Here is a 22,922-nt window from a genome sequence, read left to right as displayed (position 1 = left end):
ATGGTGGAAGAGCTGTTACAAACAGGAAGTCCATTGGCGTAAACTGCCTCTGGCTCGCGTGGTAATGTAGAATGGGCATGCAAGGTCCCTCTCTCCCTCTTGGGTCTGCAACTGATGAGTGGTAGGGCGTGAGGGCGCCCCCTGCTGGCCTCCTGACTCGATTCTAACCAAGGTTTCTTTTTATTAATTTTCACAGTAATTATCATGTAATAAAACCATTTTAAAGATACCCACCTAAAACGGCCAAAATATAAAGCTTTGATTCTTTAAAAAAAAAAAAACTAAAAATAAGTTCATGTGTATGAAATAGTCAAATAGGCAAAATAACATATTCCGTAATTGCCCCATAGAGTAAAATTACCTTTACTAAAATTCGGTTAACGCTAGGTAGCAGAACCGTGATTATAACATTTATTTTATGATTTTCCTTAGTCTAATTTTTTGTAACTAACCAGTCTGCCTTTACTGTGAGGAAAACATGTAATAGTGATTTGAGAAGTATCCGGTTGTGTGGACCCTGCAGATTTTGATCTCATTTGTAATTAAATATACATTATGTCTCGTGGATTATTTTCATTGTATTACATATATTGTAGGTAATTGTGGTTAAATATGTGTTAGCACCTGTTTATCTTGCAGTTATTTTAATCGGTTATTCCATTTAATCCTTCAGCATTTCACAGCCTTTTAAAATCTCCTTGTGTAGGGGCACCTGGGTGGCTCAGTCGTTAAGTGTCTGCCTTTGGCTCAGGTCATGATCCCAGGGTCCTGGGATGGAGCCCCGCGTCGGGCTCCCTGCTCCACGGGAAGCCTACTTCTCCCTCTCCCACTCCCCCCTGCTTGTGTTCCCTCTCCTGCTGTGTCTCTGTCAGATAAATAAATAAAATCTTTAAAAAAAAATAAAATCTCCTTGTACAAAGAATTTGCCACTAGCCTAGGGTTACAAAATCTGTGTAGTGGGACACCTGTGATGAAATAGTTTTTGAATGTGCCAGCTAGTGACCGCTTACCTTTTTGTTGTTGCAACACTGTATTATTGTTATGTCACAGGCTATAGCAGAGACGCTAGAGTTAAGAATCCCTATTCTCTAAAAGAGGTTGGTAGGTTTTGAATGAAAAGCACTAGTTTATATGCCGGCATATTTGAAATTTCACATACTCCAAACGTCCATTTGACTCAGAAATGATTACTGATACAGGCAGGCTTTTAAAAAATCAGTAGATCTTTGAAGTTCTGTGAATGGTGTTTTTTTCTCTATTTAGTTGTGAGAAAACTTCATCTAAAAGTTTCTTTTTTTTTTTAAGATTTTATTTATTTATTCATAAGAGACAGAGAGAGAGAGAGAGAGAGAGAGGCAGAGGGAGAAGCAGGCTCCCTACTGAGCAGGGAGCCCGATGCGGGACTCGATCCCAGCACCCTGGGATCATGACCTGAGCCGAAGGCAGACGCTTTAACCATCTGAGCCACCGAGGCACCCCATCCAAAAGTTTCTTACCTGGGGAATAATTTGATGAGGGACATGGAGGTGAGCCAGTTAAAGATACTGCACAAGTGAGAATTGATGAGTAAGCCAAGTCTGAGTGGTTGATAGTTCAACCTCATGTTTTATACACATTTGAAAGCTGTTTTTAATGATCATGGGTCTTGTGATTACAAAGAGTGTGAATATTCCACATTTTCTTGATGGACATTTGAAGTTGATTGATGTTCAGTGCATTCGTGTAAATCAGAAGGTAGGGATTATTTTCTTCCTTTTACACTAAGTAGGAACCTATGGGTCCCGACCTCTGGTTAGTGGTAGAGTTTGGATTCACAGCCAGGTTTACCTAAGTCACATGTTCTTTAAATGAATTTTTTGGTCTCCATGATGGAGCTAGATTTTAGCTTTCTTTTCACCCTTCCTGTGGTTTAGGCAAGCAGTTTGATTTCTTTTTGTTTCTTTGCTTTTTCTGTTTGTACACTGGGCATGCTCTCTACATCATTCTGTTAATTAGAAGCTTTTAAATACTTTGAGATATTTGGAAAGACTATTATGTTATATATAATTAACATGAGTTTATAGAACTTTTTTCTTCAAGAGCTATTTTAAGTATCTAGGCATTATCCCTGTTGATTGTAGAGAATGCATTTCTTAACAGGAAATATAAGCATCATTAAGAGGGTCTATAAAAAAAAAAAAAAAAAGAGGGTCTGTAAACCGCTTCCCCTGCCTCCTAGTTTGGCAGTAGGTCTGAGGAGGGAGAGGTGATGTGTCCTTGATGTTTGAGAACTAAGGATTGTAGTAGTTTAATGAGGTAGTGTACGTTGAAAGCACTTTTTTTTTTTTTTTAAGATTTTATTTATTTGACAGTGAGAGATACAGCAAGAGAGGAAACACAAGCAGGGGGAGTGGGAGAGGGAGAAGCAGGCTTCCCTCTGAGCAGGGAGCCCGAGGCGGGGCTCGATCCCAGGACCCCAGGACCATGACCTGAGCCGAAGGCAGACGCCCAACAACTGAGCCACCCAGGCGCCCCTGTTGAAAGCACTTTATAAACTATGAAGCATTGTGTAAATGAAAGGTATCCTAGGTATCCATCTTATTTATGGATAAGAAGAAAAGCCAGACAGATACTAAGTGGCACCTTAGAATATTAGAAATATTGCTCTAATACGCAACCTTGCTCATCCAAGTTGAGCCGTCGGAATAGAAGTGATATAACCATTTTCCCTAGTATTAAATCATTGGAATTGGGAAGCATTTAGTGAGTTAACAATTTACTTTTTTTCTATAGATTCCTGTGAGCTGGACAAATCCCTCAGGCAAATATCATATTGGCATTAAAAATGGCTATGATTTCTATCCAAAGGCACTCAAAGAAAGGATACAGGTAATGTACAATCTAGAATCAATGACTTCTTCCTCAAATTTGTTTCCTACTGAAGAAAAAAATTTTTCGTAAGATCCCACGAACTCTTAATTATTTTGGAGGCTGGTAGGCTTTCAGACAATGACTGCTTCAAGCTTCTGTTCGGTGGAACGTTAGCCATTTAAAGTGACGGTTCTTAATCTTGGGTACATGGATAGGTTTAGACAATGTGTGAATACACTGAAATTATATTCAAGTTTTTGTATGTTTTCTGGGAGTTGGAATATAGCTTTCAAGGGATTTTTGAAGGACTTTTTTTTTTTAACCTCCGAAAGGCTAAAGACTATTTAAAGTTGATTTAAAGTCCTGGCTAACTTAATTATTCCTGGTCCTATAGCTTCTATGATAATTTGTCCCATTTTTCTTACTGTTCAACTAGATTTTTTGATCCTGGTTAGTTGTCATTCAGTACTAAGGAAAGGGTTACTCAGACCTAAAGCGCTGAAATATAGGAAACACATTAGAGAAATAAGAGTTGCAAATTGAGGAAGAAGGAGCCTGCTTTAAAATAGCGCTACTGAGTAGACCTTTTGGGGATGATGGACATGTTCACTGTCTGCCCATTTTGGTAGCCACTGGCCACCAGTAGCTGTTGAGAACTTGAAATGTGACTAGTGTGACATTTAATTGTATGTAATATTCTAAAATTGAAATCTAAATAGCAACACGTCTCCCATATTTGCCAGTACCACTTTAGAGGATTGCTGTACCGCTGGTAGCTGACACAGGTTCAGAGTTTCAACTGTAAAAGATGGTGTGATTCTTGAAAATGAGCCCAATGGGTAAGACCTGTGGGCACTTCCATCTAATCGTAATACTGTTACTTGCTTCTCCAGGGGTCTACACCATAAGAGCTACTCAGTATATTGCACATAGAACCTTTACTTATTTGTCAGATTCTAATCATTCTGCAAAAAAATAAAATGACAAAAAATGCATATAACTTACTGGATACTATTTTATTTTAAAATTTCAGGCTGAAATACACATAGCACAGTATTTTTATGCACTATATTAAATTTCATCAACTGTATGATAAAGTGCAAATTAACATGCAAACATAGGGTAAGTTAATGTCAACCCCCTCCTTAGCTCAGGGGAGTTGATTATTTTACTGGAAAAGATTTTTTTTTTCAGTAGCAGACCTCCACTGGGTGGCACTATGGGTTAAAGACAGCAGAGAGGAAGGTAAGACCAATTTCAGTACCAAAGAACCCTGTCAAATCAAACAGGATAGAGAACAAATAAGCCCAGAAAGGGAGGAAGCTGAGGAAGCCTGCATGTTCCTCGTTGCCGCTAGTCTTACCCCTGCCCTCCACTTGCAGTTCTCAGTTCCATAAAGACCCAGGACACAGTATTTGCTTTAATTGTAAATGACTGGGAATTCAGTTTGTTATGTCACATGCTGTTATTTTTATTCTTGGATGGGTTAAAGTTGGGGCGTATGTATCAAAATACATTTGGATGTGCCTCGGTAAATATGTTCTCTTAAAACCCAGGTACAGTGAGTTAACTTGTTGTTAATAATTGCTCCATTGCTTAATCAACTTGATTATAAATGATTTTTAAGCTCCTATGTGAAAATTGTGTGGCATCACAACTTACAACAACTAGGTCCATATATAAATGACTGTCCAGGATATTTGTCAACCTCATTGTAAGGTAATTTTTCTGTCTTTGCAGAAAGAACGGAAGGAAAAAATCTGGGATCCTGTTCACAGGGTGGCCCTTGCAGAAGCCTGTAGAAAACAAGAAGAATTTGATGTTGCCAACAATTGCCCTTCTCAAGTTGGTGCTAGTCGCTTTTATTTAAACATTACCACAGAATCATGTTACCGTAGAGTTCTTAAGAGAGTTAATAGGCTGTTTTTTTTCACAAGTTTTAAATTGTTTAGTTTTACTGATTTTTCTTTTATTCTGAAATCAAGTCATATTTATTTTTCAAAATTTCTCAGTGAACATACAATACACATATGTAAAAGTACATAAATGCTAAGTATGTAGTCACGAATTAACACAAAGCGAACACTCCCTCCCACACCTCTTCCTAATCATTGCTCTCTACCTCCTCCAAAAGCGACCACCATCCTGACTTTTAACACTATTGAAAGATTTTGCCTATTTGAAATTTGTAAAATGGAATCCTACAGTGTGTTCTTTTATGAGTAGCTCCTTTCACTCGATCTTATATTCGCGAGATTCGTCCATGTGTGGGTGTTGTAGTTTGTTCACTTTTGTTGCTGTATGATGGATGCCCACAATTGATGTGTCCTTTCTGCAGATCAATATTTGCTTTGATTTCTGTTCTTGGCTCTTACGGAAGATGCTATTTTGAACATTCTCAGGCATGTTTTTGGTGGGTCACAAAATGCTAGTACCAAGTCATATTTCTGCAAGAAATACTGTGAGAGCTCCCATCATCCACATCCTTAAATAGCCATTACATTTTTTTTTTGAAGATTTATTTATTTGAGAGACAGAGAGCAAGAGAGTGTGAGAGAGTACGAGCAGGGGGAGGGGCAGAGGGAGAGGGAGAACATCTCAAGCAGACTCCCCACTGAGTGTAGAGCCCGACGTGGGGCTCAGTCCCACAACCCTGAGCTCATGACCTGAGCCGAAATCAAGAGTCAGACGTTTAACCGAATGAGCCACCTAGGCACCGCAGCCGTTACATTCTTTTTAATCAGTTAATAAAATGAAGATAATGTTTTGGTTTATTATGAAAATAGTACATGCTTGTTGCAGAAACTTTTGGATCACATGGGCGTACAAAGTAGCAAGTGAGAGCCTCCAAAATGTCCTCCCCACCCCAGGGATGGTACCTTGATGTTTATCCTTCTGAATCTTTCTTTTAATGCATGCATGTACCTTTTTAAATAAAAAATGGAATGGTATTGCTGGTTCTCAATCCTGGCTGCATTTTAGAATCCCATGAAGAGCTTTAAACTACCAGTGCTTGTGCCCTAGAGAGGAATTAAATTAAAGCCTCGCAGGAAGGCTGGCATTTTTAAAAGCTCCCAGGAGGTTTAATTAATGCACAGTTAGGGTTGAGGAATCCTGGCCTGAATAGATCTACATACACATTTAACTTGCATTTGCTTAATCTGTGTACAGCATCCTCTTTAACTGTGTAATTCATCCTCTTTAGCTGTAATATTTTCTGTTAGATCACTGTTTGTCCTTTAGTCTTTTTTTAGACATATTAAGTGTAGTATTTCAGATGCTGCATATATACAGCCAATTTTATAAAAGAGGGATCTGGATTTAATTATCCCTTTTATTGTTTTTTGTTTATGAAAAATGTCTATATAATTGTCTTTTTCCTTTAAGGAGGAGTGAATGTTGAATATGTTGAATAACTAAAAATGAAGTGTAACAAGATTTTTGGAACTTGTGGAAATTAAGTTTTAATTCAGTAGGACTATTCAGGTGAATGTAGAGGAGTCTAATGTAGCATGTAGTTTAAAAAAAAACCACTTGCAGCGTAGACAGTTCTCATTTTTTGGATCAGAATGGTTAAATAGCAGCTTATCTGTACAAGGTCATAAATATGGTATGTATTTAACTTATTAGCATATTCAAAGGACAGAAGATAATTCATGGTTTCTCTTATTTATTTAGATTCTTAAGAAACAAATTTAAATGGAGGGGCACCTGGGTGGCTCAGTCGTTAGGCATCTGCCTTCGGCTGAGGTCATGATCCCAGGGTCCTGGGATGGAGCCCCGCAGCAGGCTCCCTCCTTGGCAGGAAGCCTGCTTCTCCCTCTCCCACTCCCCCTGCCTGGGTTCCCTCTCTCGCTATCTCTCTCTCTCTGTCAAATAAAGAAATAAAATCTTTAAAAAAAAAAAGCAAAACAAATTTAAATGGCAACAGTCCTTCCCTTCATTATATGTTAAAAAATAAAAGAAGAAGATAGCAGGAAGGGAGGGGGAATCAGAGGGGGAGACAAACCATGACAGACTGTGGACTCTGAGAAACAAACTGAGGGTTCCAGGAGGGACAGAGGTGGGGGGATGGGTTAGCCTGGTGATGGGTATTAAAGAGGGCACGTACTGCATGGAGCGCTGGGTATTATACGCAAACAATGCATCGTGGAACACTGCATCAAAAACTAATGATATAATGTATGGTGATTAACATAACATAATTTTAAAAAAATGAGAAAGCTAAAAATAAATAAATAAAATAAATGGAAACAGTCCTGATAAAAAAATCTAAAAGTCAATAGATAATCTGTAGTAATTTTAGAGTTATTTTTGGAAATCAGCTATAGATTATAGATACGTGAGTAACATGTCTTAGCCAAATGATATCATCAACGTGTAGCACACTGTCTTTCCCAAAGTGGATAGAATAATAAGTAAATGCGAGATTGAATAAAAGTAGTATTTTTTTAAATGTTTACTATATTAATTGATATCTGCATCATTAAATTGAATTACAAGTTGCATAAATATAAAAAGAAAACTTTCTTACATTTTTCCAAGGTAAAATGGCTTTACTTTTGGTCTGTCTTTGGTTGTATGTAAATAGAACTTTTCAAGAGCACAAAATGTACTAATATTAATATATTTCCTAATTGACTAGGCAAATAAATTAATCAAGGAGGAACTTCAAAGTCAAGTGGAATTGCTAAATTCTTTTGAGAAAAAATATAGTGATCCTGGCCCTGTGTATGACTGCTTGGTGTGGCATGATGGTGAAGCCTGGAGGTAAACTTCATGTATTATATAGATCTTCACTTAAAAATATGTTTTTATCTACTCTGAAGAACATTAAACTCCCAGAACTGTCCAGAAGAGTTGTTTAAGTGACATTAATATCACTAATCAGAACTATTTGAGAGCCAGATTGGCTTTTGGGTAGTTTTGGATAAGCCCTTTGAGTTTCTTAAGAACTAAACCTGACCCTTACGTGTTTTAAAGAAACTTGTTTCATTAACAGACAGTAACTGTTAACCAGATATTAGCACACGTTAATCATTGGTAGACATAGGAATGTTCCTGATTGGGGCTGGGCAATTTGGAAAGTAAGTGCAAGAGAGTGCTGCAGAGCATCTGTTACTAATGTTTTAGGGACAAAGGAGTACAGTTGAGTGATGATTTCTCAAATAGAGACCAGGTAGCTAAGTTGCAGTGAGGCAGTATAATACCGTTGTGAAGAGCTCAGTCTCTGAGATGGAATCTGAGCTATGTGACCTTGAACACTGTCTACACCTCCAAGCCTGTTTCCTTGTCTGTTAATTGGAATAATAGTAGTGCATCCCTAGAGGGTTTTGGGAAAATTAAATTTGATGTTCCTAGACACAGTATGCACTTGATAAATGTAAGCTCTTCCTCCTGCTGCTACTATTGTTACTAATAATAACGGTGGTGTTTACCAGGTTACCTATCATGTACACTTGTCAGTTTCTTTCTCAGTGAATTATACACAGCAGTTGTGTTTCTTGTAATTGGCTAGTAAATGTCTTGATAAAAGCTGAAGTCACTGGAGTAAAAATTTAGAAAATGTTATAATCCGTGAAAAATGCAGCGGAATTACGCTGTCAGGTGTTACTGGAAATAATTTAACTTTTGTTTGCATGGTACTGTATACCATGTGGGGCTTTGATTCCCCCACCCCATCTCAGAGTTAGAGCCAGAATTTTTTGAGGAGAATCTTAGAGATCCCATATTACCTAAGGCAAACCTTCAGATTTGTCATTTCAGAAATGCCAGCCATTTCTGAGGGAAGGTAAAATGACCTTAGGTGCCTTGGCTTTCGTTTTTACAAAAAACGAAATATTTAAATATTTGTCACTCAATATGGAGCAAACACTGGTTGAGAATATTTAAATATTTGTCACTCAATATGGAGCAAACACTGGTTGAGAAGACAGTATTTGTAGAGGATTACATGAAGGAAAGACCATTAACTGTTTTTTTTTTTCAGTGGTTTTTGACCTTGTTATCTCAGATTTCCTTTGAGTTTGATGAAAGCTGTGAATTTTTTCCATAGAAAATTGGACAAAGAAATGTATTACAAATGTCCAGGAATTTATAACCCAATCCCACTGTCCTGCCCCCCCCCCCCACACAGGTACTCTAATCCTACCCACAAACCTCATTTCCATGTTCCCTTTCTGCTGTTCTGACAATTGTCCTTGAACTAAGCCAGCCACCTTCAGAAAGTCATACCCTTGTACCATGTGCATACTTGCCCTCTGTGGAGTTACTGAGGGAAGTCTCTCAATTTTCTCTTGATATTTTGATACAGTGCTTGAATGTTGAGTCACTTCATATTGATGGTGGTTACAGGAAACTGATCTGTGGAATATGTCATTGTAATTGCTGTGAGAATTTCTTAAGTGGTTAGATGGTTTTCTGCCTGGAGTTTGGGACGGACGGTGTTGCTAAACTCCTTTATACATGCCTTCATTTAAAGGCTGGTTCCTTTAAGCTTCTTACCTAGTCTTTACTGGTGACTTTGAAACAGAAGACTCTAAACCCAGCAGTTCCTGTGTTTGTTGTGACAAAATAGACAAGGCAGTAAGAAGGTACCTAATAAACCATACCACTTATTTTTAGAAAGCCAAAGAAATTAGGTAAATTTCACTATTTGTTCTCAATTTACAGAGCCTGCATTGATTCGAATGAAGATGGGGATTTGAGTAAATCTACCGTATTGAGAAACTACAAAGAGGCCCAAGAATATGGTTCCTTTGGCACAGCTGAGATGTTAAATTACTCTGTTAATATATATGATGATGGAAACCTGCTCTCCATTGTGACCAGTGGAGGTACTCTGTTTCAGATTTGCTAATTAGAGATAAACTTTTGACATGGTAAGGTATTGGACTACTATAGGCTTAAAGCAGCCTTGGAGAGCATTTAACTTAGCAATTCTACCTAAAGAACTAGGTATGGGATAATAAATGGGATTTGGTCCCCTTAGTAAGGTGTTGTTTTCTTTAAAGTCATAACCATGCAGGATCCATTCCAAGAGTAGTACAGGCATGGTCCAGCCACAGAAAAATTATCAACATAATTCATATTATGAAAATTCCTTTGGAAGGAATTTTACTTCCACGTACTACCTCTTAAGCAATTCACCTACAAGTACAAAGTCAGGTAAAAAGATCCTCATACAGCATTCTGTGTAATTTCAAAAAAGTTGGAAACTCTCCAAATGTCCAAAAGAACAGGTTAATTTAAAACTGTATTATTCATTGTGGAATATTATATAGCAAACACAATGAATAGATCTACATATACCTATATTTATAAATCTCAAATACAAAATTTTAGTGAAAAATACATTGATAAAACATTTGTGTAAAATTGTAAAACATGCTAAATACTACCACACAGTATTCATGGATGTGTGTGTGTGTATGATGAAAATATAGATGGGAAGAATATACACACCAGCTTCTGGATAGTGGTTACTTCTAGGGAGGAAACAAGTACAGCTTTAACTCTTATCACCCCCTCTCCCAATATTATTGAGTTATAGTTGAAGTACGATAGACTGCATGTATATATACACAATTTGATAAGTTTTGATAGGTGTGTATACCCAGGAAGCCATTATCCCAGTCAAGATAATGAACATATCCATTCCCCTGTAAGTCTGCTTGTCTTCTTTTGTAATCCAGCCCTGTCTCTATCCATAGCCCCAGGTTTCTCTTGAACTGCTTGCTGTCAGTCTAGATACTGCATTTTCTGAAATTTTATATAAGTAGAATAGTTATGGTATGAAATTCATCCATATTATGGTTATAAATTGCTTGTTCCTTATTGCTGAGTAGTATTTCATTATGTGGATACACCGTGGTTTATTTATCCATTCACCTATCAGTGGACATTTGGATTGTTCTAACATTTGGGTCCAAGTCTCTGTGCAAATATGTTTTTGTTTAATTTGTACTGGTATCTAGGAGAACTGGTATCTAGGAGAACTGGTTGGATGTGGTAGGTATGTATTTAACCTTTTAAGAAACACAGCGGCTGCACCCTTTCACACTCCACCAGCAGACTGCGAGTGCTCCAGAGCTCCACGTTCTCGTCCACATGTGGTGTTGGACAGCCTGCTGACATTTATCCACTCTGACTGGTGGTGGCAAGTGGTTTGGGGGAGGGGGTGACATTAAAATCCAACTTTCCTATTTTTCATTGGAAAAAATAAGAAAGGAAGAATTGGTGACATTGGGTCCATATTCCTGCGTGACAGCAGTTGTCCAGAGCGTGGGGCTCTGAGCATTGCAGCAGACAGAAGGGTCATGTGCTCCCATCTTCTGGAGCTACGACGACTGTGTCTTCCCCCAGACGTTAAGGCCTGGTGCCAGTGGGCGTTTATTGTTTATCTGGCAGTAGTGGGAGATTTCTCTCTACCCATGTCTTTTAAGAAACTTTTTCACTTAAAAAAAGAAACCCTAGCTGTTTTGTTTTGCTTTTGCTTTATTGATAGTATAACATACTATGGAAAAGTATGCAAATCACAAACTGTATACACATTGAATTCTCACAAAGTAGATACTTTTATGTAAGCAGGTCAAGAAATGAAACATGGTCAGAGCCCCGTCTTGTCTCTTCCTAAACACTGATCTACCCGCAGTGCTCCCAGAGTTCATTACAGCCCTCATTTCTACCACTACATTAGTTTGAACCACCCAGTAATATTGCTGTTTTTATAGGTCAGAAATGATTAAATAGTGGCACTTTCACATATCAACCCAAGGTGATGTGTTTCCATTTATATACATGGAATTATTCAGTATATATCCTTCTGTGTGTGAATTCTCTAGATCAGCCTTATTTTTGTGTGCTTCATCTCACAGTGTTTAAAGTAGTTCCTATTGTTGTATAATATTTAATCCATGAATGCACCATATATCCATTTACTATTGATGGATCTTGGGGTTGTTTCAAGTTTTTGAATTTTGCTTTTTTTTTTTTTAATATTTTATTTATTTATTTGACAGAGAGAGACATTGAGAGAGGGAACACAAACAGGGGCAGAGAGAGAGGGAGAAGCAGGCTTCCTGCTGAGCAGGGGGCCCGATGCGGGACTCGATCCCAGGACCCTGGGATCATGACCTGAGCCGAAGGCAGACGCTTAACCGACTGAGCCACCCAGGCGCCCCCAAGTTTTTGAATTTTGCAAGCGATGCTGCCATGAACGTTTTTGCATATGTCTTTTAGCATACATGTGCACGCGTTTCTGTTGGGCGTAAGGCTGGGAGTGGAATTGCTGGATCGTAGGGTATGCCTGTGTTCAGCTTTCCAAAATGCCGGTCTCTACTCCCACCAGTAACGTAGGAGTGAGGGTCCTCCTCCACAGTTGCTGTTGTCAGCCATAAAGGCGTAGCCATTCTGAAAGGTATGCTGAGCTATCTCATTGTGGCTTTGATTTGTGTTCTCCAGACAACTAATGAAGTTGAACATCTTTTCATATATTTATTTGCCATTGGTTATCCCCCTTCTGTGAAATGCTTTTCAAGTGTTTTACCCATTTTGCTTCTGTGTTCTCTCTTTTGGATCAGAAAGCTTATAATCTGGGTATAAGCACTTTGTCAGTTGTGTATGTTGCAGATACTTTCTCACCTTTGTGACTTGCATTTTGCTTTCAATGAACAGGATAGAATCCAGGGTAGCAGAATAGTGTATGTAGTTCAAAAAGTTTCATTTTTTTGTGAATTATTGATGAAACTTAAGATAATAATATACAGTTAGGTGTTAAAGTGAGAGAATATTTTTATTAGATTATTTTTATCATGCTTAGTAATATGTAAATTAAATGGTTAAAACTTTGAATCTCTGAAAATATTCTGTCATGTTCCCCTCTTTTTGCCTCTAGGAGCTCATGGAACACATGTAGCTAGTATAGCTGCTGGGCATTTTCCAGAAGAACCTGAACGGAATGGTGTAGCTCCCGGTGCTCAAATTCTTTCCATCAAGATCGGTGATACCCGACTGAGCACAATGGAAACAGGCACGGGCCTTATACGCGCTGTGAGTATTTGGGAGGTGTTGATTTAGAAGAAAAATGATGGGTAATCGTGGATAGTTCTAGGTTTAAGAAGTGTTCTTGATTTTACTGAGAAATGTTGGACTGTATTTGGTATACAGGACTTTGAGGAAGCAAAAACGCTTAATGCAGTTTTAAATTATTTTTATTAAAAATTATTAAGATGCAGTTTTTTAGAAAATATGAAAATATATTATACTTCTCGTTTCTATTAAGTCCCCTAGTGCACTCTTTTGAGATACTTTAAAAAAAAAAACCCAAACCGACCTTTTATCCAGCTTGCTCCATCAGTCTAGGAAGAATTCCATTTACAGTCTGTGTTTCATTTTAACGTATGAATTAGATTTTACTTTAACTTCGGTGATTTTAGAATTTAGTAAGAACCATTCCATTCTGCACATGCTAGTTGTGTTTTTTATTGACTATTTACTATGTGTCTCTGCCTACCTTTTTTTTTTTTTAAGTTTTTCAACTTAAAAGTTGGAAGTAACATACACATTTGGATTTGAAATAGAAGATGATTGGTTAAGAAACTGGGATTCCATGCCTTTACTGGCTAATCTTGTATAAATTGCTGCCTAAACTAGACTCTTTGTCTCTTTAATAGATGATAGAAGTCATAAGTCATAAGTGTGATCTTGTCAACTACAGCTATGGAGAAGCAACTCACTGGCCAAATTCTGGGTGAGTGTTCTCGGATACTTGTGAGCCATAGACTTTAGCTGATGGAGAGTACGGAGTGTTTTTATAACTGGATTGTATACCACAACTGAAAACGAGCAGTCCCATGGTTAGATGATAGTGTGTATCTCGTGGACCCCCGGCCCCTGTTCCACGGTCCTGTCTGTGATGTCGTGATTCCCTCCCAGCCAGGAAGACTCACCGCCCCATCCCTCATTACAGCTCCTCCTTGACAAGCAGCCTGAACTCTTCCAGGTGTACTGACCTGACAGAATGCTAGACTTGCTGCAACCTGCTGATCTCTTCAGTGATACCACTGGACCTACCGAATTTATTATTAGTTGGATACTCACACTCATGTTGCATTTTTTTTTTTTTTTAAAGATTTTATTTATTTATTCATGAGAGAGAGAGAGAGAGAGAGAGAGAAGCAGAGGGAGAAGCGTGCGGGACTTGATCCCAGGACCCTAGGATCATGACCTGAGCTGAAGGCAGATGCTTAACCATCTGAGCCACCCAGGCGCCCCTCATGTTGCATTTTAAGTTTGTGAGCAGGAATCTCAGATGGTCACTCAGCATTGCCTTCGATCATCTGCATTTACTCTTTCGCTCCTGTATGGTCATTTACACCTTCTTTTCTCCTCGAAGACCTTCAGCGACCTTTCCTTTCTTCCTTTAGCTGATGTTCTTACCTCTTTCCCAGAGAAGATAAAAGCCCTCAGAGGGGGCTCCTGACCTTCCTACAGCCTACTCTGACCCCACCTTCTCTGCCTTCCCTTCTTGTGTAATAAATGAAGTGCTTGGGGGGCATCTGTGTGGCTCAGTTGGTTAAGCATCGAACTCTTGGTTTCAAGCTCAGGTCATGATCTCAGGGTCATGGGAGGGAGCCCCGTGTTGGGCACCATGCTCAGCACAGAGTCTGCTTGAGATTTTATGCCTCTGTCTCTCCGAGACTCCACCTCTGCCCATCTCCCATCCCTACTCCCCCACCCAGCGCTCACACACATGCATGCACACACATTCTCAAATAAATAATTGGATAAAATCTTTAAAGATTAAAAAAAATAAATAAAATAAATGAAGTGCTCAGGGTTAAAAGTCACTCAGGCACTGGCTGTCTGGTTGCCATTTCCTCTCCTTAAAAACTGCTCCCAGACAGATCTCTTCCTTTCACACTGCTTTCCCTCACTTTTCCAGCAGAGCGTGGTTGGTTGGTATAGTCACTGTTTCTGAAGCTTCTTGGTGCAGTTTGATGTGTGTCACATGACTCCCTGCCTTTTTGTGTCATGATGTCCTGCTGCTAAATTCAGTGGCTCAGCCTTGAACTCATGTTACCTCACCTTTTTCTTCTTCATAATAGTAACTTTGAAATGGCTTCATTTAGAGTGTTTACTTAGTGATCACCTCTCCCCCATTCCCACCAGGCCGTCTGTATCTACCTGTCAGCCGGTTTCTGAAGCTCTTTAATAGGGCTCTGCCAAGATGAAAATTTTACTGAGCCAGACCCTATAGTTTGCTGTTTTCAAATAGCTCAGTTTTCTCAGATAATCAGTACTAGGTTCCTTATGACACACCACTTTCCTCCCCTGTGACAATCACCCTATCATCCTCACTCATTTCTTTCATGAACGTAAACTTGCCCTCTTCTCTGGCCTCAGTACCTTTTTCTTACCTAAGTGTATTTCTTTCTTCCTTTGACGTTCATCCTTTTGAGGTCCTCTTTCCCTGATATTCTTCCCTTCCCACTCAGGATTGTGGCGTTCTTGGCCGTATGCCTTTTTTCTATTGACTGCATTTTCTCAGTGGTCTAACTTCATCTCCTTTATTTAATACCAGTGCATTTCTTGTTTGCTGTCCAGTTCTAACCAGACTCTGTATTTTAAATCTTACTCTGAAGTTCTCCCTATTGCCTTAGTTCCCCCTCACCTTTGCCACTAATCATAAATGTATGTAGGAATCCCCTGCAGAGTCATTTCTGAATACATTATATTAAGGGGAGGGTGGAAGTCACACTCTCTGTTTTCCCACTAGCTCGTCAGTCCCTTCTGTTATTGCAGTATTTGCCTTTGGGCCCTACGTATATTCCACGTTGAATCTAGCATTCTTCCCACATTACCTTGGTCTCATGACTCCTTCCTTACACTAAAACCCAGCTGAGGTGTTGGGGCTTGGCCGTGTCATGTTCCACCAGCGGTGGATGTGCCAAAAGTTACTCAACCACACGTTCTAACGGCATTTTCATATTATACACACCGGGAATAAGGCTAAGCATTTACAGTCTGTGGGTGTCCCTTGCTCCTAATGCACACTTCTCCCTTGTAGCCGCTCTTTGAGTTCTACTACTAAGAACCCATCTTTTAGTTTGGTTTTTATGAAAACTGTATTTAAAAATCTCTTCACAGTATAATAATACATGTCTTGAAAAATGGGACTGTTTTCTATGTTCAAAGAAATTCTCTCTTTCAGGAGAATTTGTGAGGTAATCAGTGAAGCAGTGTGGAAGCATAACATCATTTACGTCTCAAGCGCTGGGAACAATGGTCCATGTCTTTCTACGGTCGGCTGTCCGGGTGGAACGACATCCAGTGTCATAGGTTAGCTTCCTACTTGAGAAATAGACTTGTTTAAAAACGAGCAGTGAATCTGACATTAATTGTATCTCTGCTGTACGCGAGCCCCTGTGGACCTTGCGAGTGTGCCCTCAGGAAGGCAGAGTCTAGCAGAGAGCTGCTACCCTGAGGTGGGCGGGAGGAAGTGGTGTGAGGCAGGCACGGGGACAGTCTGGCTTTGCAGAAGTGCACGTACTTCTGATTCAAGAATCCAGGTGAGGCTTTTGGAAAGAAGCGTGGCAGTGAGGATTTCGATAGGTAGAAATGAGCAAGGAAACGCTTTTCCAGACTAAGTGAGCAACGTAAACATAGAGACTTGCTTCACTTTTTATTTATAGTATATGACTGCTTATTTATACTATAGTTTCCTCCTTTAATTTCTCTTGGGGCATGTAGAGAGAATCAGATATCAAGAAAGGGAGCTTTAGTAATGAGAAGAAAAGCAGTTGAAACACATTTATTCTGTGAACGTGGCTTCTCTTGCACCGTTCAGTCTGTCGGGTATAATGTGGTGGTGTCCGTTTCACTGCACTCGATGGGGAAGATGCCTGTCAACAGGAGTTAAGGGAGATCAAAATGAGTTGCATACATAATATGAAAATGATAAAATTAGCTGTAGCTGCCAACTTGTGCGAAAACACCCACAAAGCGTAACACCCACTGCTGTTTTCTTAATACAAAGCATGACTGAGGAGGATAATGAACCGAGAGAACAAATAGGTTAGAATTGGTGCCTAGAATGTTTTCCTTTGTTTTTAAATCTGAGAGCAGCGTGAGGCTCATACCTTCCAACATTTGTAATTGGATGCGTGACAAGAAACGCTGTTTGGTCCCAAATGATTTTTCTGGTGTATACGTCAATACAGTTATTGAATGTATACATAATATAGTTATTATTAAAGGCATACGGATATTGTAGATGTTACAGATACATAATAATATTTGGGTGTCCAGGTTTAGAAACTGGTCCTTTAAAAAATTTAAGTAACAGTGATCTTAGCTTATAGGGCATACTTTTATTTATAGCTTCTAAATCTCAAGCAAAGTGTAGCTTGCTTTGTATAATTTAAAACCTCTTGCTGAAGTCATTCTGTTAAATCGTGTGTTGAGACAACAGTGCCTACCAGTGATCTGTCCTTTGCATTTCAGTTCTCTAGATGTTTTAAATACACAAATTAAAATGAAACAAAAAATAGAACTGAAAGGTACTTAAAGATCAAAATCCACCCCTCTGCCACAGTACTCGGTGTTTTGGCATTTTCTTGTCCCCAGACTCACTGAAAAATTTAAACTACATTTTCCAAAGTGATTACAATTTTTTTGTAACAGTGGCAGCACTGTTAATCTAAATCCTCTTAACTCACATATTTTATCCAGTCTTCTATTCTGCATGTGTGTATGTTGTGAAGAATTAGGAGCTGGCCGACCTGGATTCTAAGTCTTTTCTCTGCCAGTCACTGTATATTTAGTACATTTTCTCAGCCCTTTCTAGGCCGTTTCCAGATTTCTAGGATGAGGAAACTGAGTTTGATCCCTGTAAGTCTATGACTTTAGAGCCTTTTTGACTAGTCTGCCTTTACATATTTACCTGGAAGACTGCAGCATGTTAAATGTCTTTGCTGTTGGCTCATTTTTACAGCCATTTTGGGGAAGAGGGATACTGCCAACTTTATGGGTAGAATTTTGGATACAATGGTCATTTAAAAAATGAAGGCAAACTAATTCCATTATTTTCCTAAAGTTATATTTTATAGTTTAAAACAAATTTCTCTTTTTCTTTTACACACGCAGTTTTAGGTATATTTTTGTCTTTAATCTACATGATAATCCTGGTAGGTATTTTTATATTCAAAACCAAAGCACCTAGTTTAATGTCTGGTACATAGTAAACTTTCCTTGCTTATTAAGTTTTCTTTCTTTCCATTTATGAACAAGGACTGTGGTACAGGGTGATGATTTACACACGGTCACACAGCTGAGTGAACAGTGGGTTTAGAATTAGGATCTAATTTTATGTCCTTTTGTTCGTGATGAAATTCATCCCACAGGTGTTGGTGCATATGTTTCTCCCGATATGATGGTTGCTGAGTATTCTCTGAGAGAGAAATTACCGGCAAATCAGTACACATGGTCTTCAAGAGGCCCCAGGTAGGTTGAGAGTAGTACACAGGTCTGTTACAACTATTTTGTTAAACTACATGGTGGCAAGCGACAAACTGTTGGTAACTTTACCAGGTACTTTTTGGTTTTTACTTTTCAACTTTTTCATTTTGAGGAACAATCTGATTTCACGGAAACATAATCAAAGGAATAAATTACAGATATTTTATTGTTAGATGTATGACATAACTGTTCTGAGTATAAGATTAGAAAAATTGGGGACACCTGGGTGGCCCATTTGATTAAGTGTCTGCCTTCGGCTCAGGTCATGATCTCAGGGTCCTGGGATCGAGCCCCGCATCGGGCTCCCTGCTCGGCGGGGAGGCTGCTTCTCCCTCTCCCTCTGCCTGCCGCTCCTCCCACTTGTGCGCTCGCTCTCTCTCTCTCTCTCTCTCAAATAGACAAACAAAATCTTTAAAAAAAAAAAAAGATTAGAAAAATTGGTTGGAATCAGGTCAAATGTGGTAATGCCAGATTTAATCCTCTGAATTACAGATATCTTCCTACTCTTTCCTAGATAATTTCTTCTTAAAAAATACACTTATTTCAGTAGTTTACTGTAACTGTTATTGAAGGCACTCAGGCTATAGGTCTCCATGTGGATTATCAAGCCTTGCCTGTGTCATCACCATGTACTGCCCACATAGCCGAACTAATTGGCCTGAAACTCCACATCTGAATAAGAGTGGCCAGGATTCAGAGTCAAAGTTGGCAAAGGTTTACATGTTTTATATTCGGTTAATAAAAGTACTAATTATTAAACTTATTGATTCTCTTCTAAAATTGATTTTGAAATATTTTATGTACAGTCAATATAAGCACAAAGTATCAGAGAATGTTTAAACCAGTCTTTGTTAGTCTTATTTGCCCGTAGAACATTTAAAGAGTTATTTCAAGAAAAATGAGTTCATTGGGTCGCCTGGGTGGCTCAGTCGTTAAGCGTCTGCCTTCGGCTCAGGTCGTGATCCCGGGGTCCCGGGATTGAGCCCCGCAGCGGGCTCCCTGCTCGGCGGGAAGCCTGCTTCTCCCTCTCCCACTCCCCCTGCTTGTGTTCCCTCTCTCGCTGTGTCTCTCTCTGTCAAATAAATAAATAAAATCTTAAAAAAAAAAAGAAAGAAAAATGAGTTCATGAATGGGTGCCTGGGTGGCTCAGTTGTTAGGTGTCTGCCTTCGGCTCAGGACATGATCCCGGGGTCCTGGGATGATGGAGCCCCACATCGAGCTCCTGGCTCAGCGAGAGTCTCCTTCTCCCTCTCCCCCTCCCCCTGCTTGTGCTCTCTCGCTATGTATCTTTGTGTCTCAAATGAATAAATAAAAAAAAAAATCTTTAAAAATGAGTTCATGAATTATGGGGGAAGCTTGGATTAAGGAGATACTGGTTCACAAACCAGGCATTCTAGGAATTGAGAGAATTTGTTCATGTTTACTATGCTGTAAACATGGAATATTATTCCAAATACATGGTTTAATTATTAGGGTATAAAACATTGAGTAGTGATCACCGAACGGGGCATATTCTGTGTACTATTTGAAAAATCCTGTTTGTCAGGAAAGACTGTCAGACATACAGAATTTACTTGACTTCCTGGTGTTCACAAGTATGGCATATTGCTTAAAGACAGATTACCGAATACTGTTCATAAGCATGTTTTAAATTTTTATTACATACTGCATTTTAGAAGAAAAACATCACTAGCTTTTTTAAGGAAACTTACATCATGTTTATGTAAAGTTTTTTAATAAGGAATACGAAAGTTATATGTAAAGAAAATTTTATTTGTATATTTATTATTATTTTTTTTAAGTAGGCCCCATGCCCACATGGGACTTGAACTCACAGCCCTGAGATTGAGTCACACACAGCTCTACCAACTGAGCCAGCCAGGCACCCCAACATTTTATTTTTTTTAATAAAAATTATATTTACATATCATGGAATCCTTTTTATTTTTTTTTTAATTTTGTTTATTACCTCATGTTAGTCATCATACATTGCATCATTAGTTTTTGATGTAGTGTTCCATGATTCATTGTTTGCGTATAACACCCAGTGCTCCATTCAATATGTGCCCTCTTTAATACCCATCACTGGGCTAACCCATTCCCCCACCCCTCTCCCCTCTAAAACCCTCAGTTTGTTTCTCAGAGTCATGGAACCCTTTTTAGAGCACTTAGTAAATGCTTTGTGATTAATCACTAGCGGAGTAGTGTAAAATAAATAGAGAGCAACAGGGGGTAGTCAGAATTTATGACTCTTCCAGTTACAAGATACTACGTGCTCATTGTGAATGTTGGTAGACAATATAGACAGTGCAAAGAAGAAAGTAAAAATTACCCTAAATCTCATTGTCTGTGATGTGTTTGGGTGACATTTTGGTGCACATTCTTTTAGTCATTGTCCTGTGCATAAATGGGAGATCACACTATTCAGGTACCTTTGTGACCTTTTGTCACTCAGTAATACTGTATGAAAATCTTTACAGGTCAATATATCTTTATCTAACAGTGTTTATTTTAAAATAATCACTAAACTGGGTGCCACCAACCCATTTCAGGAGGAGGATCTTATTTACATTGCTTTCAGCTCTCTGAAAATTTGAAACCAAAGTGCACTAGTATTCTTAGCCAGTTATTATAAGAATAGTCCGGTCAGTTGGAAAAGAGTGGTAGAAGGGAGAGGCCAACAGCTTTTGTGGGGAACTTTCGGCCACTCTTCCAGGGAAGACGGGAGTTAGCATGTCATCATGTTATTCCTTTACTTGGGGCGGGGGGTGCAGAGCTTGTGTTGGGTGACTACATGGCGATGAACTGTGTGTACATTATCTCATTTACCCTATGGAGTCAAGAGCCCTCAACGAGGGGGCCTGTGGACTTGAGCCATCCAGTGTGACAGCTGTGAGTCACGTGAGGTTAGTCTGCATTGAGATGTGCTCTAAGTGTGAGATGTACGCCAGATATTTAAGACTAGTACAAGAAAGAATATAAATCATCTCGTTTATTTCTAATATACTGAAATTATATTTTGGATATGTTGGGTTAAATAAAATACATTATTAAAAGAAATTTAGTCAGTTTCTCATTAGCTTTTTAATTTTTTTTTAAGATTTATTTATTTATTTATTTGACAGAGAGAGAGACACAGCGAGAGAGGGAACACAAGCAGGGGGAGCGGGAGAAGGAGAAGCAGGCTTCCCACGGAGCAGGGAGCCGGATGCGGGGCTCGATCCCAGGACCCCGGGATCGTGACCTGAGCTGAAGGCGGACGCTCAACGACCGAGACACCCAGGCGCCCCACATTACCTTTTTGTAAATGCAGCTTTTGGAAAATTTTAAATGCCCTTTGGGGGTGCCTGGGTGTCTCAGTCGGTTAAGCGGCTGCCTTGGGCTCAGGTCATGATCTCAGGGTCCTGGGATGGAGCCCCATGTTGGGCTCAGAGTTCAGTGGGGTGTCTGCTTGTTCCTCTGCCCTTCCCGCCACTGAGCATGCACGCATGCAAGCGTGTATGCCGTCTCTCTCAAATAAATTAATTAAATCTTTAAAAAATAAATAAAATGCCCTCTGTGTCTCACATATTTCTATTGGACGATGCTATGTTAAACTTTAGATAAAGGCAAAGCTTCTACTTGTTGCAGACAAGAAAAAAGTGCATTCATCAAGGAATCAGCAATGACAGTTTATTTTCCCTCCAGAAATACACCTGATACCTTTGGCGCATAATCCCAGATACATAAAAACACACTTACAAGATTTTGTCCACTTTTAAGGAAGATAATTGCAATGTAACGGGGAAATAGCTGTGCTGGGTATTTTTTTACAACTGATTCCAATACTGCAAATTATCCATGGTATTGTACTCTAATCTATTTGACTAGTGGCCTTTTTACGAATGCCCATGTTGATCCAGTTCTCACCATCGTAAGCAGACTTTAATGGCTTTTCATTTAGTGCTGATGGGGCCCTTGGAGTAAGTGTCAGTGCGCCAGGAGGAGCCATTGCTTCTGTTCCCAACTGGACATTGAGAGGAACTCAGCTAATGAACGGGACGTCCATGTCTTCTCCCAATGCGTGTGGGGGCATCGCCCTGATACTTTCAGGTAAGGACATTGCTTAGTGCTCTACTTGGTCTAACTCAACTCTTGTTTTCAGTTTATAGCATAATATGAAGTCAGGCAGTGGTCATAAAAAGTAATTGAATAAATTTCTCTTTATTGCAGACAGATATTTGTGTTTTCTGAAGTTCTCATGGTGAGAAAATGTGTGGAATTGGTCATGTCCTGGCTCAAAGTAAAGTTTAAGATGGAAAATAATTGTGTGATAATAAGGATTTGAATGTGTATTCATTCATTCAACAAATACATTTATTTGCTGTTAATGACTGTCAAGCATTATTTTGGCTCAATAGTACCTGCCCCTGTGGAATTTATCATAGCTGTGGGAGACAGACTGTAAATAGAATTTAAAATTAGCTTATATTACACATTAAAAGGTAATGAATATTGCTGTGGGGATAACTGAAGTGGGAAGGGAGGTAGGAGTTTCTGGGGTGTTGTGCCCG

General features: G+C 39.1%; 1 protein-coding gene across 8 annotated transcripts in view; it reads left to right on the top strand.

The window, feature by feature from the left end:
* TPP2 (tripeptidyl peptidase 2) overlaps positions 1-22,922 on the top strand; it is a 68,528-nt gene that overhangs the window by 13,801 nt on the left and 31,805 nt on the right. For 7 of the 8 annotated variants that reach the window (XR_003519156.1, XR_003519154.1, XR_003519155.1 and 4 more), the window contains exons 3-11: positions 2,773-2,868; positions 4,591-4,695; positions 7,496-7,620; positions 9,523-9,686; positions 12,746-12,900; positions 13,524-13,600; positions 16,064-16,191; positions 18,255-18,354; positions 22,313-22,461. Coding sequence is in view for 5 of the 8 variants with exons in the window: in XM_027589777.1 (XP_027445578.1) it covers positions 2,773-2,868; positions 4,591-4,695; positions 7,496-7,620; positions 9,523-9,686; positions 12,746-12,900; positions 13,524-13,600; positions 16,064-16,191; positions 18,255-18,354; positions 22,313-22,461 (1,099 nt within the window). In the remaining 3 variants the exon portion in view is untranslated. The remainder of the gene's footprint in view (positions 1-2,772; positions 2,869-4,590; positions 4,696-7,495; positions 7,621-9,522; positions 9,687-12,745; positions 12,901-13,523; positions 13,601-16,063; positions 16,192-18,254; positions 18,355-22,312; positions 22,462-22,922) is intronic. The other variant, XM_027589778.1, reaches the window with a different exon arrangement.

Source organism: Zalophus californianus, chromosome 3, assembly GCF_009762305.2.
Source record: "Zalophus californianus isolate mZalCal1 chromosome 3, mZalCal1.pri.v2, whole genome shotgun sequence".
NCBI lineage: Eukaryota > Metazoa > Chordata > Mammalia > Carnivora > Otariidae > Zalophus > Zalophus californianus.
The sequence above is the reverse complement of the archived record's forward strand: the minus strand, read 5'-3'. Positions and strand labels throughout refer to the sequence as shown.